We start from the raw sequence: 18787 nt of genomic DNA, 5'->3' as shown, positions 1-18787 counted from the left end.
TAACAGTGGCTAAATCATCCTAAAAGCATAGCAAATATTCATAGGTGCTACAGCATAACTGAGTGATACCGGAATCTCTAATTATGCTTGATCTGAAATGAAATTTGAGTAGTTATTCCAATTTTATGAGGGTGGATAATATTCATAGATAAGGTTGATAATCTGTTCTGTTTTTAGAGAAGACTTCTATGTAAATATTGACCAAATCAAATCAAAAGAAGGGTCAGTAGGGTAAACTACTCTACTAAAGACAAATATTTAAACTGGACTTTACTGCATGTCTGTATTTACAGAGTCTTATTGAGGAGGAAAATATGTCATCTTTCCCACTATACAATTGTGATTGAGTAAATAATCAGCCACTGGTATTATGTAACTTGTTATTTCCCAGATTTGTAGCCTAAGCGTGTGTATGTGTGATGACACAGTGTAACACAATGTCAGTCTCTGGAGGTAAATAGGATCAGACCTCTGTCAGTTTTGTGATATATAGTATCTATTAATTAATGGGCCTAATGAATTATCATCTCATCAAGTCAGTGTTTGCCTGTTGTCTTTTATGTGTTTTCCTGTGTCACTGAATGCCATCTTTTATATTTGAGAACACTTGGTTTTGTTTGGCTTCCCGACATGTTACATGTCAGAAACACTTTTGCCTCAGTGGGAAATCTAGCTCCGTTGTTTCAGTGTGTGTGAAGAGTAGACGTCCAGGGTTTAAAGGCTCAGGTGCGTACAGAGGAACAGAAACCTTAGGATGGACAGTCACATGTCAGTGGCCTACCCATTACATTTAAATTCCAGTGATTCTTTAACTTGACATTAACTTATTCATTTCTTAGAGCCATTCATTTACCAGTTCTAAAAATAACCCCTTGCACACTATAGAGACAAGTATGCCTTTATGTATGCTGCTTAGTATGCCATAGGGAGCTCTGGAACTTTTTCTGGTGGCCTGGTTGACTTGTGGGCCTCTTGAAACCAAATGTGCACTACTGTTTTTAATTTTAAATGAATAAATACTTTTATTGAGTGAGGATGCATTAAATTGATCAAAAGGGACAGAAAAAACATTTATAATGCTATAAAAGATTTCTACTTCAAATAAATGATGTTCTGTTCATTAAAGAATCCTGAAAAAAGTATCACAGTTTCCTCAAGCATATTAAGCAGCACAACTGGAGACTGGAGTAATGGCTGCTGAAAATTCAACTTTCCCATCACAGGAATAAATTTCATTTTAAAATGTATTTAACAGAGAATTTTAAATTGCAGGATTAGTCAGGATAACTCACTGCTGTGCCTCAGCCACTTTATTCATAAATATATATATGCTATATATGAACTACATAATACAGCAGGTTAAAGTTTGTGTTAGATTGACATAAGTCTGTTTTTAGGCACAGTCCATCCCTGCTATATGACAAATACTTAAAGTATATACTTAGTTTCCTTTAAGGATTAATTTGGTATTCGTACCAAGTAAGCCACAATAGTTTGAGTTATTTGGCCACACCAGAACATAATAATTAGCTAGAACTAACGCCTAAAATACCTGTGTGTGTGTGAGAGGTGTGCGTCTCCACCTCAATGATGTGGAATGTGGAGGTAGAGCTGGAATTCCAGTGATGCGGTTGTTTTGTTTTCCCACAGTTGCTTTACCTCTGATCTATAGTTACAGTCACCAGCCCACGCTACAGAAAGGTGCTTAACAATACAAAATCATTACAAACCATATATATTTACACAGCCGAATATGCTTCTTTATGACTCTTATAATCTCACACCTTCTTTCCTTCTTGAAGGTCTCTCTTGGGTTTCTATGGTGGAACATTTTGTTTGGCCTTCAGGATAAAATACAAATCTAAGACATACCGCCTCTTGAGAGTATCTTGCACTGTTCTACATTAAACTAGACCAGGAAGAAATGAGATTTATCTCTAATTCATGAAGGAGAACGTGAGATGGATCACTGCGCTGGAGAGTCTCAGCTGTTCTCGATGAGAGTGGATGAAAATAGTGCTTTGCATAGCTAGAAAATAGATGTAATAAAAGACACTGGGACAGATAAAAATGATCAGGAGGTCTGTGTGTGATTGTGTGGGTGTGTGTCTGTGCATTGATTGGATAGAATAGAGGTTTATGGGGCTACAGTCAATTACTCAGACTACAGTGTCCCTTGAATACATGCCACATGTGGTTCTCCTGTAGATATTGATTTCAGGCAACCCAGTTCTGCGTTCATCACAGGGCTATGCTACATTCAGAAGTGAACTGAGAATGCCTTTTGATTTTGAGTTTGAAGTAAATGGATTCTATGCACACAGTCTATGTCTTTCCTCTAAAGATCAGTGCTTTGTGAGCTTCAGGTATAGTATTCTCCCATAGCATAGTAGTAAACTCTTTCTTTCATATTTTGACTGTGCATTTGTCCATTTGAATTCACGGAACAGTTAGACAGACAGACCTGCATTACATTTCTTTGAATTGCAATTCCTTAGATCCCATTTCCTGTCATTCTGTGGGATATGACATACACTAGGAATTAATGTTGCACTCGGTGTCTCACTATAGGAGTCTACTGAGAGATCAAACAGCAGCCTGTCCATGCTGAGTCAAGAGGGACTGATGACAACTTTCCTGCCATATAGCACTTTATATTTATTACTGTCCCCTGTAGGGTTCTCTGGGGTTATGAATGCTTTATCTTCTCTGAACCAGCTTTTGACCCTTTTAAGTATTAAGTTGAATAAAGAATTCTTAGTAGCAAGAAGTCATATTTTAGTATAGCTTTAAATGACCTGTAAAAGAGAAAGCCGTGAAACATTTATGTGTGTAGTTTTCACTCAATTGGTCATCATAACTGACTGGCCTACATTGACTGAAAGAGTATTTTTCTCCACACACATTTCTCCTACTTCCATCACCTTCAGCTGTCAGTTGTCTAAAGCTCATGGCCACTCACTCAGAGCAGTATGGCTAGAGTCTAATGCTAAATTGAGCTTGAAAGACCAGCTCTCAACATAGGCTTTTTTCAGCCCAAAGTGTGCTGAAATGCCTCGTCTAATTTAGCGCTTTCTTTTTTCCCCTCTTCCACTTTTCCCACCAGTTTTCAGTCTTGAGACACCTCTCGCCTATCTTCTCTCTGTTTGTTGCTCAACACTGTCAATTACTGCATTGAGAATAGCTTGGCTCGCTGTGCCGTTTCAAGCTTCATTGATTTAGTGCTTCTCCTTAGACATTTTCTGAATCAAAGAGCTTCACACATGTTAAGCCCAAAGATTGTATTTTAGTATTCAAGCACTGTCCTTTGCCACTTTCAGGTAATTCCAACATTTTGAGGTAGTATTTTAAGTGTCCAAATTATACTTCTATAACAAATGAAACCATTAATGCACAATAAAAATAATGTAAAGAAAAGAAATTCAGTTTACCATCTCTACATGTTTGTCAGAGGCATATGGGCTAATTAATGATGCTTCACTGTAGGTTTACACTTCGAATGGGAATGGCAGTAATTAAGAAAGATAATCAAGCACTTCAGCACTTTTATTCAGGACTAATTATTATTCAAGGAATAGGGCACTGTTGACGCCCCCCTGGGTGAGACCCACCCCACTCCTACACAGCTCTTACAGAACAAAGAGAAGAAAAGGAGAAGAAGCAAAGAGGCATAGTGAGCGAGAAAAGCCAAATCAAATCTCGTTACAGGCAAAAAACAAAAAGCCCTCATAATTACAGTAATCCCTTTCTGTGTCATGTAAAAAATAAAAACAAAGCATCAGGATTAGGCTACGAATGAAGCACGTCTAATGTCAGTCAGCAAAACGTTAATGGCTCGACAGCATCAGAAGATGTTTAAACTGTTAGTGCAAATGGTTTGTCATGAGATTAGTATTAAGGTTGCATGAAGACTAACAGGCAGATGTTAAGGATCCCAAAACCAAACTAGTTGCAATAATGTTCATGGCTGTAACCAAAGCAATGGCTATAAAAAATGGACCAGTCCTTTAATATATCTCAACCAATTCTGAAAATGCATCAACACAGAAAAGAAAACTGCTTATCAAGTGATTTTATGCAGTCTTTAGCATCAGAATCTGAGGTAAGGGAAGGTAACTGAAGCTTCTGCTTGGCAGTTAACATTAACACATAACCAACAGAATGCTATCAGATCAGGCTGATAGTAAGGGCAGCCGTAATTGCACTCCAGTGTCTGTCAGCTGCTTTCTCTCCTGCTAAATTGCTCATTGTAGTCAGGAGCTCATTTAATGAAACGAGCTGCTCATTTAGAGCCTCAGTGTGTAATATCCACTATATAAATGTACTATACTATATACTGCACAAATACTATATGCTGTTTCTGCATAGCACCTCTGCCGGAAAAAACCTCTCCCCCTTTTTTCTTTTTATGTAATATTAAAAAGCATGTGGTGTGGTCTAGACTAGAAGACTGACTGAAGAAGCCTCGCAGTGCACAGCTTATTTACACTCTCCGAGCAAGTATTTTGGTATAAAGGAAATACTATTTTCTGTGCATTTGTGATTTAATATTCATAAATTGTACAATTTTTGCTGTTGTGCACACACGCTTTAAAACTAGTCTTAGATCAGCAGTGCAGCGTACAAAGCAGAACAACGACAAGCAGAGCTGGCAGCCCGCCTGAGGGTATAAAATGGTAAGGGAATTCCAAAACACCCACACCCGCAAACGCCTGCTAAAACACACCCCCCTCTTCTGACATCTGCATTGTGTTTATATGGACTGTGTGGTGGTTAAAGACTGAGTGGAAAAAACATCCATCGTTTGCGGGATATGTATGGACCCAACGGTCAGGAGCTTGCCGAGAACAGACAAGCATACTTGTGGTCAGCTCTTACCCTGCCTCTGCACTCTCGTAGGTTTGGCTCAGTGCAAGAGAGCAGAAATTTTGCAGAGAAGCTGGGAAGGGTTAACATGGGAACACTATTTTTTCACTTTCGCACACATGTAACGTCTGTTGAGGTGTTGTTATATCAATTCCTGTGACACTTTTGAGAAGGATCACCTATAGGTTGATGAGAGAAGCAGAGAAGCAGGGGATGGGAAAGGAGGAAAGGAAAATAGGAGGAAGAGAGTTTCAGGATGGCGTCAGCAGCAGCATAGTGTACCAGTGGTTTGGTAGAATGAAAAGAATGAGGGAGAGAGCATAACAGAGCAGAGAGGAAATTCTCTTACCACAAAGAGTAGCATTACACAGGATATGGAAATGTACGTTTGTACTGCAGTTTGACCTACCACACACACACACAGGGGCAAATTCGAAACAGTTGTGCCACATTTGAATACAGTACTGCAGCACAAAACCCTGCATCTTATTTACTAACCATCTGCATTCCAGATAAACCAAGTGCTACTCGTTTTTTAGCACAAAAACGCCTAATTTTGAATGTAAACTAATTACTGTATATTTATAGATTGAGCTTTTTTCCCACATTGAAACTTGCTGTTTCTTTAGTTAATCGGATGCTAAAACGACACACAAATGTAAAGAGCGATGTCAGAGGGTACAATTATTTTTGAAACAGTTGCCACGTTTGCTGTAATTGTGTACATTTATGTTGATCATGGCACCGTTTATTTATCAAATGATGATCAAATAATGCGGAGAGCACTATAACTAAGCTATTTTAGACTTTTGGATTGTAGAAATGAAGCATGCTGATGAACAACACTACAGCAGATGCAATTCATTCTCAGTAAAATCCCGTGACTCTGACTCTGATATCAAGCTTTGCTTTTCTCCCAGCTGCCTTTCCTCTCACCTCTCCTCGTCTTCTCAGTTACAGTATATAGGGCGGCCAGCCTCTGTTGCAATGCCATTATCCTAACCTACTTCTCTCAGCCCTGAAATAGCACCGGGGGTTGCTCAGGTCTATCATCTCTCTTTTGGGGAACGCAAAATGAGGTCTGTCCCATCTCTCAATGATCCTCGTTTTCGTTCTCTCTCCCCAGACGACTAGACAGTCCTCTGGGTCTATGCTGTGACGTGTATATGTGTTTTTATAAAAATAAGAACAGGGTGTTGTATGCATTAATGCAGTATTCCCATCTTAATGAGCTTTTGAGTCTGGATTCTAAAAAAAAAAGTTTTCCATTGTTTAAGCTTCTGACAGTTGAATAGGGGATGTTTGCGTTTCAGGATTTGACCGTACTGGAATTTCTGCCGGTGAACCACTTCCTGTTTAAGTGAATGGCTGGTTTTTACATGCAGACGGTTTCTCACACACTAAATATATTGCTGATATAACATCAGCTCACCTTAAGAGTAGCTTAGAATATCAAAACTCAAACCTCTTGGCATTTCTTGGCATGGATGAGCTCACAGTCTTTAAGAAACACTCAACCCAGACAAGCACTTGAACTTACAGCCTGACTTCCTCTTACCAGATCAGACAAATAGGGGTCCAAACAATGTATGTCTAAGAGAGCATCACGCCGTCTTGTGTAAAGCAAATGCAGGAGAGCTGCTCCTCCAGCGTCCAGGATCCATTAAACAGCTTCACTCGAATGAACTCCCCAGAGATTTGAAATAGCACTAGACACATTAACAGAACTGACTTGCTCATCCTGACCCTCTGAGCTTTTTCAAACATGCTATTGGTCAGTCCACTGGTCAATGTCAAATGGGTCTCCTGGGGACGGCACTATAGCGAAAGCGTTATATCAAAAAGCATCATTCAAATGCACTGTATCTTATATTAGCATATTGCTATTTCACTACACCAATCAGCTGATAAAATGTAGACCCACATGAACGGGTCAATGTTTCATTAGCATTTAGGATAATGAAACTAGTGTGCTAGAAAACAAAAGGTGCTCTTTCTCACACCATAGTCTGTTTGCATTGCAGTTTAACTGTGTGATTTGTAAGCAAATGTTTATTTGAATCTTAATTAGATTGTCTGATTAACTTTGTAACTAATCTATGACTTCATGGAATGTGCATTATGCTTTTTGCACAAATTATTTGTTAAGCTAGGATTAAATAACAATAAATGATATCATAAAATATGTTCATACAAACTGTATATGTTTTCTCCCATGAAGGTTTTGTCAACCGCAATCAGTGGCTGTTGGTTCTTTTAGTCACTCAGTGATGTGTTTTGTATGCAATAGATCAGTCACAACAGGCAGGGCAGCATTCTTTCGCCTTCAGTATCTGTTGCGGTTTCTTCATTTTGATAAAGCAACTCTAAAATAGGCTGCAACAAAGTGCAAAGCAGGTGACCGTATCAGCCAAACCTGATAGATCTTTTCCTTGTAACAATCAGATAAAGTTTTTGCTAATCAAGATAACTGCATATTTCTTCATTATTGCAGAGTTCCTTTTTACCACCCTGATCATGCTGTCTTGACCAATCGCCAGCCGACATTTTTGTGTGCCCGTGCTGTGTTACTATGGCAACACCTCAGGGCTGGTGGCATCGAGGCGGACACTAGAAGGTCGATGATTCTGCTGGTGCCATTTGGGGCATTTGCATCACCTTGTATGGCATCGCGGCGCCATCGCCCACATTGCCTACCGTTTTACAGTATGACGCAACATGTAGTCAGAGTGGCTGCACCTCAAATGCTTCATGACAGCTCTCTCTGAAAAGTTTCAAGGTGTTGCTATGTTTTCCCTAAACACTGTATCTTTATCAGAGAGCCAGAAGAGAAGATAGAGAGGGAAGAATTTAGGACAATTCACATATGGACAGTATCACCTGCCAAACACTGAACATAATTCACTAATATGATAGTTGCTGTCATGGTCTGGTGTTGTGCTGTGCACACACTGACCTACTAGTACCAGTCTCTTCCAGTTAATAGACCTTACTTTATCATGTTAAATAAGGACTTACTAAATCAGATTGTTATATGGTTTGCATCAGTTGTGCCTGTGGGAGTATTGGTGGGAAGAGCGTGGTGGTTGAGGTTGTGTCTTTGGCAGGCGTGAGGGTGGGCAGGTGCAGTCTCGGTTGAAAGAGGAGAAACGCAGCACCATCTGGCACAGGGATCCCCCTCCCAGTGGGAGGAGATGGAGAGATGGAGGGATTGAGGGATGGAGGGCAACAGATGAGTGTGACCAAGGTAATTAGTACACTGCCTCAGATTAGACTGATGGAAAAAGGGCGGGACCACCCACTCCTGAGCATAGAGGAGGATTTTGGAAAGCCATCGCCCCCGTATCTGCCCATATCCAAATCCATTTAATGTTAAGTATGAAGAATGGATGTTCACTTTGAAAAAGGTTTCACAATCTTTTCTGTCAGATGAATGTCTTTGACCTAAAATATTTTACTTGAAGTACCTGCTGAAGTTAATGTTTCAATAAATTAACAACACATTTGGACATTCATAGATTAATGGACACATGACATGCAACTGAACAAATAAAATATTTTTTTATTTAACATTTTATATTGATTTATTTAGAATTATTAGACAATGTACTTGGACACGAACAGTAGTATTAACATTAACAAAGATTGATAAATACTGTAACAAATGTATTGCTCATTGTTAGTTATTGCGGTAACACTTTAGTATAGGGACCATTTCTCACTATTAACTAGTTGCTTATTAGCATGCCTACTGTTTTTAGTACTTATAAAGCACATATTTTGTATAACCATATTCTACATCCCTAATCCTGCCCAAAACCTAAACTTAACAACTACTTTACTAACTATTACTAAGCAGCAAAGTTTATGTTAATGGTTTATGTTAAATCGTAGTTAATGGTCCATTAATAGTGACAACTGGACCTTAAAGTGTGACCGCTATTGTTTGTTAATGCATTAACTAACATTAACTAATGGGCCCTTATTGTAAAGTGTTACCGGTATTTTTAAGATTTACTGCGTGTGATACATGATAGCAAAGGTGATCTAAATGTCTTTTAATCAGTTCATTAGTTATCATTTTTAGAAGATGTATCCTGGTGCCTACATATCTTCTGTATCATCTGACCATATCATGTTGCTATACGGTTTGTTATGTGTGTTTCGGCCGGGAATCTAAAGAGCTCTTGATCAGGGCATTACTCCTGTTTTAGTGTAATTGAAGCTTTCGTGTTGCTGCCTTTAAATCTTCAGTCCCTCATCTCCACATTCCTTCTTTCTGATCACTTTAAAGTGAGAAATTAAGCCTCTGGTGCTCTTTAACTGTCTAACTCTTCTCAGACATATGCTTTGATCTTCCATTTGTGCAAAGCACACAGCATTCAGACACTTCTAAATGCAGGAGAGAGAGGCTGTAAACAGAGTCTGTGACTGACAGCCAATGAAATTAGACAAGAGTGATAGAGATCCAACATGCTTGACGTTATCTCTGATGTTATCTTGTACGAATAGAGGAAGAGAGAAAGACATCCGCTTCACAGGCTTCACGCACCCAGATCAAACACCTAATGCCGCCGAACCATCTCTTAATTAACTTTTCAGTGCTGCCTGGCTAATTAAATCATGCTTTTTAATGTCTTATATAAACACAGACATATAACACAGGAATGGCTGTAAGAAATAAAAATAGCAATTTGTTTCTGTTGCTGCAGTGGCTTTAGTCATCTTCGAGTTTCGCCTCAATTGGTTTGCGGATTCCCATCGCCACCCGTTTTGACTTGTCACTGGCATGTTGTAGCAAAGACGTACTGATAAAAGGCACTTTGGCAGGTGCAGGCTTGTCCGCACATAGTGACAAATGCAACATTCCTGTCACACGAGTCACACCACCTGCTCGCATTCCAGTGCAGTCAGTGTCTTTCCTTACTGTCTCCAACTCAAGGTACATTCAAAGTGCCTTTCTTTCTCTTTTCTTACACTTTAGCACAACAGGAACTTTGTATTTTATATTTGAGCATATTTTATTATTGTTTTATGGAAACAGAAATATGTTTATGTTTTTCAGTTCATTTTTTATATTTTAATTATATTAATTAATTACTTTTTAATAACTAATTAATGAATAATTTGTTTTAAAAAAAGTTTAAATATAACACATTTAAATATAATCTTAATCAAATCTCAAAATAAATATAAATTTTTGCATACTGCACATTGTAATGTTCAGATTCCTAAATTTACTTTCAAATAATGATTATAAAGTAATTTTATTTTTCATTTATTCAAAATTGTGAAGAAATTAACCAGGAAAAAAGAGCAACATCATTATGGCCAGAATTTTAATATCAGTTTTGGTGAAAGATTACAATTACTGTTAGTAATAATGTGCAACAGTAAATCATGCGCAATAAGACCAGGATCATATATGAAGAAAGTCAATTAAAAACATGCTGGCTTCAAACTCAAACAGTCCAGTGTAGAAGTGTGTGTGTGTGTGTGTGTGTGTTCATCCATAGGATCCCACATAAGCCTGTAATTGTTCTGTTATTGAGGATCAGAAGGAAGTGTAATGAGAAACACCTGTCAATATTTTTAATTCTTTAAAATGCTTAGCACAGAAGATGTCTGAAAGTTCATTCGCTAATCATTTCTTCAAAAAGAAACTCAAATAGTCTTAACTCTAATTGTTGCGCTTAAAGGCTAAAATTTACACCAGAGCACAAATTCTAATGTCTCTCTGTCTCGGTTTCCCAGGTGTCCTCCTTGACATACAGAAACACTTCGATGTTGGTGACAGCAGTGCAGGCTTGTTGCAAACAGGTAAGTCTCTCATAATCCCATAATTACGTGGTTTTGCAATCATGCAGTGTGTACACACAGACTCTCTGACTTATATCACTGACATGAGGTGGAAGAGAATACTAAAATCCATTAAGCTCCCTGCAACTGAAGTGACAGGGTTAACAAAGGAGGAAAAAAACTGTGAATGAGGTGCTCCAGCTCCAGCTCCCTCCTCCCCAAAGCCAGTGTAATTAACTGTGCTTGAAGCACTTGTTAGGGTTTAACAAAACAGAGGACTACCACAGTTGTTTTTTATTGGATGGAGACCAATCCTGCACTGTGATCTGTCCTGTATTCAGCAGTGCAAGGACATTACATACATTTTCCAATGTTTCTATTAAAGAAAAAGACCACGCAAAACTCCAGTGAGGTACATGAGAAGCTTTTTTTCAGTCTGGTTGTTACAGGAAACTGTAATAGCACTGCAGTGGATGCCCAACACTGCGAGTCCACTCTCTGGTTCATTTTAATGGGAGGAAAAGACTAGTTTATTCTGGAAAACACACAGAGCTCTTGTTAGCTTAGAGATGCTTGTGGTCTGTCGCTAAGGTTTATAACAGCTAAAACTCAAAAATGACTAATAATTGTTCCCTCATTATATGCAGATGAGAGTGAAGTGTAACACATTATGACATCATTAAAGGTTATTTGTGGTGGGCTAGGAATCAGTGGATGTATACGGAGGGAGGTGAATGAGAGGGTTCAGTGTTCAAACGGCTGGTTTGCGCTGGGTCAGGTGGGGGTTTTGAGGACGTTGGGTTGGGCTTCCTGAACCGGGCTGGGTCCACGTCAAGTGGCTTTTGTGAAGGAGAGTCACTGTGTGGAGGTCCTATTGGAGCAGCCCTATGAACACTAGCACACGTGTTCACACACATACTTGAGTGTGCAAACAGAGACACCGCCATACACGGAGGCAAGAATATATACAACAAGCACACATGCTCGAGCACACACTCACATATACAGAGGCTCATTGAGCGGTTGCATAGACAGGGATGTCTGGGATTCAGATCCAGCTCAATGTTTATCTTTTGCTCCCATTCATTTGGTTTGAAAATATTAAAATAACTGGCCCATGGAGACCTCGGAACATAAACCTTTCAGTATTTAAGAGTGGGATATTTTAATTCTGGGTGAAAAAGGTGAAGTAAATATAAAAATCTACACCTCCTAAACATGATAAATCTAATTGAGAAGAAACAATTTTGCGAGGATCATGCTTAAGATGCTAATTTGCAAATAGGGTGGAGCAAATAGATATAATTTTATTTATATGTTTATACTGTATATACTACCATTCAAAAGTTTGGATTTTTTGAAGTGAGACATCAAGTTTAATTCAGCTCAATTATATGATATAACTGACTGTAGAGGTGAGTGAGATATACAAAGGAAAACTTTCATTCTGTCAGACCGTAAGAAAGAGTTCTTCTCTGTTTTTGCTTAGCTGACCAATTTAGACTGTAGAAATCGTACTGTCACTCACTGAAGAAAATGTGTTTCTGATTAGTCTGTAATTGGAAGCAAATAAACATTACAATTCTGCTTGGCTCAGGTTAACCATAAAGTGAATGACTGCTTGGAAACTTTCTATAGGATGATTCTCAGCAGGGAATTGGTGCTTTGACAGCATGGCAGCCAATTATTGGTCTATATGCTACAGGAGGGATGGCACCTCTCATGCTGTGAAATTGTCTTGAGAATCACTCTAAATAGGGGTTAAATTGAGACTTTTGAGTTGAGAAGCCTCAAAATATGGCAAGATATGGCCCTATGAAAACAAACAAATAAATGTACAATAGGGCGTTTAGTTTTTTTTTTTTTTTTTTTTTAGATTGAAAAACAAACAAAATCTGGACTGGAGCAGGGAAGAGATGGAATGGAGTGAAGAACAATTTTTTTTCCCAGCACATGGGTTGCCATCAATACATTACTGGTAGAGATTTCTTATTATCTTTTAGCAGGCTTTTTTTGTTATAGACATAAAAATATGATTTGCGCTAATAAAATCGAGCTTCAACAAAATATCAAAGCAAACCACATCCTATGAAAAATGCCTTTGTTAAGCAGTGCATGGGGTCTGTGCTTACTTAGAGTGTAGAGAAAGTGTCTGCGGCAGGTTTAGTTTGGCCCCTGATCCCAGTCTGACCTCAGTCTTCACACAACGCAATGAAATTTCAGATGCTCTGGCCACTGGCTGAGAACCTCAGTGTGAAAAGTTGGTTGAACGGATGGCGTGAGATCATCTGGAGTGTGTCCTATTGTGACATACAAAGTTTTTTGTTTGTTTGTTTTTGCACACACATCTGTTAGTTTGACAGAGCTAGCTTTTCCAAAAACTACAGACTGTGGCAGGATGTCTTAAAGCGCACATGGCACAAAGAGATGTTGAGATTAATGTCTTAAGGAAAGTCTTGAGGAATAGCTGACTAAGGCAGTCTACCATAAAACAGGACGTGAAATATAGTGACAGGTTGGGAGGAAGAAGCTTTTCATAATATAATTAAACTCATAGGCCTTTCTTTGCGAGTCGATCTGTCATGATAGTGTGTCATTGTCATAACAAAAGGAAGTAAACATACAGTAAATTAGTGAATGATGGGCTGTGGGAAAACTAGAGTATCAAGTACCACAGAGATGAAGTCATACCACAAACCTCAGCACAGTGTGATTCAGGCCTTGTGCATCAATGATTTAATGTGTTGAGTACCAAAACTCTCATATTAACAAATCTAGGAGATGAAAGATTCAATTTCTGCAAAAATATTTCATATATGTAAAATATTGGTTATATGATACATGTCTGGTTTGTGTCCTTCAAGTGATGCCCAGTGTCATATTTCCAGATAAATGTGTGTCTGTACTCGATATTGACACAAAGACTGCTCTCATGTAACCCTATGAGGGCAATATTGACTTTATCTGGCTTTACACAATGTGCTTTTGCCTGTGGCTGTCATACCTGTCAATCACATCCTTCTAGATTTGATCCCACTCCCAATGCTCTCTCATGCTTTATTTCTTTTAACCAAACCTCTATCAGACTAAGAGATATTAATTTCAGATTAGCGGGAAAGAGCAATTATTGTTGACATAGAAGAAGAATTGACTGTTTGCTAGCCACGACACCTGCAGGCAGTTCTGGACGTCTGCGAGATAGAAAATGGAAATAATGAAGATGGAATGTGGAAAGAAGAGAGGGTTAACTCGGATGTTATTACTGTCCCGAGGGCCTCCTCCTTGCTCTTTTGTTTAGTAGGTGACATCGGCATTTTAAGGATGGGTGTGGGGAATCTGGATGGCCTCTCTTCGTCTAAAAGAGAAATATTTGCTGAAGATGGATAGATGAGGATGAACTTTAGACAGCCGAATGTTACAATTTTCTGTGGTCTAAGCATCAGTTTACTAGGTGGTCTTGAGTCATATGCAACCTGAAACCTGGACTGATTTTTAATCCTAAAAAGGCCTGCGATTGTTTTGACAGAAATAATTAGTAACTATAATTTTCTCACAAAGAAATAATAATAAAAATGTGCTTTCTTGTCAGTGTAAAATATACCACCACAATGTTATGCATGTCCTAACGTGGTTCAAAGTAGGGCTGCATGATTTGGGGGGATGCAGATTAACTGTTTATAAAAAATTGTGAGTTAAATACTATAAATAATTGTCAGGTTTGCTGCGCTTGTTTGTAGGGTGCACAATTTGGCCAAATATTATGTGATTACATATCAATATAACTGTAAAATACTACTACTACTATTACTAATACTAATTAAATAAATCATTATAAAATAAATTATAAAATATTAAAACAATAAATATTACTAAAATTATTTTTATAGTAAAACTGATAAAATTACAATACCAAAAATTTATTAATTTTCAGACATTTAACTGTCAAGCTTTTATGTTGGCAGAAAACCAAAGGGAGCCTTTAAAGCTTCACTTTTGTTGACAACAGCAGGTTTATGATTTATCATAGCAAATTTGGGAAGATGGTTGGCACATGTTGTGCACTAAGACATAATGATTTTAGCTTTTTTTATTTATTTTTTTAATAATTATGCATCCTAAGTTCAGAGAAGTTGTTAATGTGTTATCTACAGGCCGAAGTCAAAAAAGCCCACCCCAAATATCAAAGATATGAGTTTTTTCACTTTTAGATTAAACTAGATTACTAGATCTACTAGATTAAAAAGTCTATTCTATTAGAAAAGTAATAGCAAACATTTAAAGCTGGTGCATGATTTGTGGTATTATGGTATTTATGTCCATAGCATAAAAGGTGAGGGTTACCTAACTTTAATACTGAAGTTTATAGGTCTTGATTATGAGCTATAGTGATTAATAATCATTTTTATAAGGACGAAAATATGATATGGTATGTTTCACTTTTCTGATGACACCGTAGAGACTCTAATTAGACTGCATTGCTCTAAAGGTCAAGAGGTCAGTGCCCTCTGGTCAAAGATGGCAGCTCTTGTCTGCATGTGAGGTGTGTGTCTGCCGTTGCCTCCTATCCCATCTGTCACGGCAGGAGCGGACGCTGCTTTTGAATCCTGACACGACTCCGCTGAGTCCATGTCTTCGTCTAGTCGCTCCGTCTAGGGCATGTGTTGTATATAGCTGCAGTCAGTCTGTGGCCAGTGAATGACTGCAGCCCAGGTGCTCAACTACATCCACCCAGACAAAGAATGCACTATACTGAGAAGAAATTTCTGTGTGGATCGTGTCCGTCAGGATATTGGCTTATATAGCCATGAGCCATTTCAAGACATTATTTAAAAAAAGTGAGATGTCAACCACAGACACACAGGCCTCCTGTAGTACAGCACTTCCACTGTATGTTTACACAGCCACAATTGTCCCCTTCTCAGCTTTCGTTTTAATGGCAGATCTTACAGTTTCTGATTTCTTTGGCCTGGACAGTGAGGAGCTACTGTATCTGTGTATTATCAGCTGTTCACACTCAGATCACAGCTGTACTGTGATATCCCTGGTTTCTTCTCCTCTTGGTATCATTAGGTTTCTCACAAGACATTGCTCTGTAGCTGTTTTTGCAGCACTGTCAATTTGACAGGCGTCTAAAAAATGAATAAATGGATTCCACAGCAGGAAACAGAAAGCGGGAGATGTGCTCGAAGGAGACGGACATAGACTAAGCGAGAGAGATGGAAATGAAAGAGGGAAAGCGCAGCACCTGCTCATCATTCCCACAGTCAATGGCACAGAGATGTAATGATCCACAGCCATGTCAATGCGAAAACGGAGGGAAAAAATAAAAACCAATTTCTCTCTCCATCAGCCTGGCTTTGACACTGGGTAATGAGCAATCAATACAGAAAATCCACATCTTTGCACATGCTATGAATAGATATGTAGGTCTTACAGCTTGAATCTGCTTTAGATCAGCCTGATGGGTGAATCTCAAAGAAATGTCAAGCTCATTTCTGCACAATTTTAAATAAATAAATAAATAGCAGAATTAAGCAAATTTTTCTCCAAGATTCATGTACATATGTTCATGTATATATATTTTATATAATGTGTGTGGATAATGTTTAGGCTATGTTTCACCGGGGATGGGGGCGGGAGCTTCATTGATCCCCTTTAAACCCCATGCTCACAGAGCTTTGTGCCAATCAAAACCCTGCAGCCAATCACAGCAAGCATTAACCCCAAAACCAGGGAATGGCCCACCTCAACCGAAATTCACAAAGGCATCCTCTCTTTCATTGAAAGAGTCTGCTTGGACAGTTTTCCTCCAAAACTGGAATACAGGAACAGAGGGAGCAAATAAACAGACAAAAAACATCAGACCCAATCTGTACTGATGCTCTCTCAGTGGTCAACACAACAAAGCATTTTTGACAATGACCCAAAATATTCCCTCGGACATTAGAGTTAGATTAGGCTTGGCACAAACCTTGAGTATTTTCTTGTATGATGAAGACATGCACAAATCAATACAAGGCGAGGGTCTATTCTTCTCTGTCCCCTGTGGACTCAACCACCCATCCAGACACAATAAATCTCTCAAGGTCAAACCGTTTATTACAGTACATTCAGGGAGAGAGAACATGGGTGTGATTCTTTGATATATTATGTGTGTACGTGAGGGTTTGTGTGCATTTGCACTTACCACTTACGGCTGGAGAGGAAAACTCCACACCCACTTAAAAAAAGCCCATATCCAGCGCTTCTCACACCAGCTCCCAGCTATAACATGGAGTTTAACCAGCCGTAAGCAAGAAAATTACAGGATATTATCTTTTCTCGACTCAATTCTGGTTTCTAACCAAGGCCGGTACTGTAAAAATACAGTTAAAGCTTCATTTCCCATGTACGGTTGACTTCTTTTACCTTTATTGTCCATGGTGAAGGAATTTCATTGTCAGAACATATTTTCTGTGCTCTGTTGGGAAATAACTGTCTGAGAGCAGTGATGCACCCAGTTAAACAACATTTTCTTACTGGGTGACAGTGTAGTGTGACAAGACGCTACATGATTTTTTAAAAATATCACATTATATTGTGCATGAAGCTTTAGAGTTGAGTGAAGTGAGCGAGTAAATCACAAATTCTGGACTATTCTGTCTTTCAAGTAGTCTTGGGAAATGTGATTAATTATAGTTAGAACAGTTCGTTCATTCATTCATTAATTCATTCATTCATTCACTGAAAAAAAAACTGTCCAAAGAAACAATATATTGCTTCACACGATTCACCTTTGGAAATCACTTTGTTTGAACAGTTCATTCAAAAGAACCTATCCAAAGAAAACAACTCGTTTTTTTCAGGCGTTTCATTTTAGTAAATCACTTTGTTTGGACAGTTCATTCAAAAGAACCTATCCAAAGAAAACAACTCGTTTTTTCACGTGATTCATTTTAGTAAATCAGTTAGTTTGGACAGTTCATTCATTCACAAAAAACAAAACAGTTAATTCAAAAAAATCTGTCCAAAGAAATGATTCACTGCTTCATTTCAAGTCCATGCTTGGCATTTTATATCCTTCCATAGTGAAATAGGTAAATATTTCTGTTTGTCATTATGTTTATTGCATAAATTTGTGCTTATAGTTCTAATTGATGCTTTTAGTGACAATTGCAGAAAAAAAATCTAATGAGTCTTATCGGTGAAATGCATCAAAAGATTCTAGTTAATTAGAAATCTGTTCAAAATTAAACTCTCTTGTATTTTGGGAAGCTAACTTCAAAAGAGCTACCTCAACACACCAAACTGATGAAAATTCTGAATATAAATCTTCATCTGGATTCAATTTAAAACCTCCAGTGGACATTTAAAACATCTAGCCTGTGGTATTGTTAGTCTGTGTGTGGAAGGTTGTAAAAGTGCAACTGTGTTTCTTCAAAGAAGTGTGTTTCTGTGCATAATGTGTGCCTACGCACCATGTATATGTCCCACAGTCTCTGTGCTAACACTATTCACCTGGAAAGTGTTGAGTTGATCTTCCCTTTTATCAGCGGCGCTCCTCTCCTCCCTCTCAGATCTGTTGAAAGGCACGCATGCAGCTGAGAGCTAATAGTAAGTGGTGAAAAGTGTAATAACCTAACACCATTTACCACAACTTCCACATGCGGGCCACACAATCGCAAGGCTTCACCCCAGAACCTTGGCAGCGTTGAACGTGGTTTATCAAAAAAAAAATGTCACTGCTACATTCTGGTACACTACAAACAGTGTGGCCTGTTTCAGTGAAGCTTTACCCAACGACTTACACATAATAGGCCAAGAAACATGTGCTCTCACACACATAAATCAAACACTACTGAAGCCTGAAATAGTTTCTTTGAAATGGTTTGCAATGAAGTAAACGAGAGGAATGCTGGTGATGTTCAGTGGGTAGGCAGCTCTGTGTGTTTGTGTTGTGGTTAAAGCATCAGCTAAGCCCTTCATTGAAGGGGAATTCTGAAGAAGGTATGCATGAGCATGAAGGTTAGAAAAATCCAAAGGTGGAGTCTCTGGGTAGACACACAGATACATCCGTCATAGGCATGACAGCAGCTTCTGTCTGGATGCTAAATGTCAATGCAAAAATCTGACAAACACTACA

General features: G+C 38.5%; 1 protein-coding gene across 1 annotated transcript in view; it reads left to right on the top strand.

The window, feature by feature from the left end:
- Positions 1–18787, top strand: part of spns2 (spinster homolog 2 (Drosophila)) — a 68908-nt gene that overhangs the window by 7680 nt on the left and 42441 nt on the right. The window contains exon 2 of the mRNA XM_019104319.2: positions 10621–10686. Within this exon, the coding sequence (XP_018959864.1) occupies positions 10621–10686 (66 nt within the window). The remainder of the gene's footprint in view (positions 1–10620; positions 10687–18787) is intronic.

Source organism: Cyprinus carpio, chromosome B5 (assembly GCF_018340385.1).
Source record: "Cyprinus carpio isolate SPL01 chromosome B5, ASM1834038v1, whole genome shotgun sequence".
NCBI classification, from domain to species: domain Eukaryota; kingdom Metazoa; phylum Chordata; class Actinopteri; order Cypriniformes; family Cyprinidae; genus Cyprinus; species Cyprinus carpio.
This window is presented reverse-complemented; position numbering and strand designations above follow the sequence as displayed.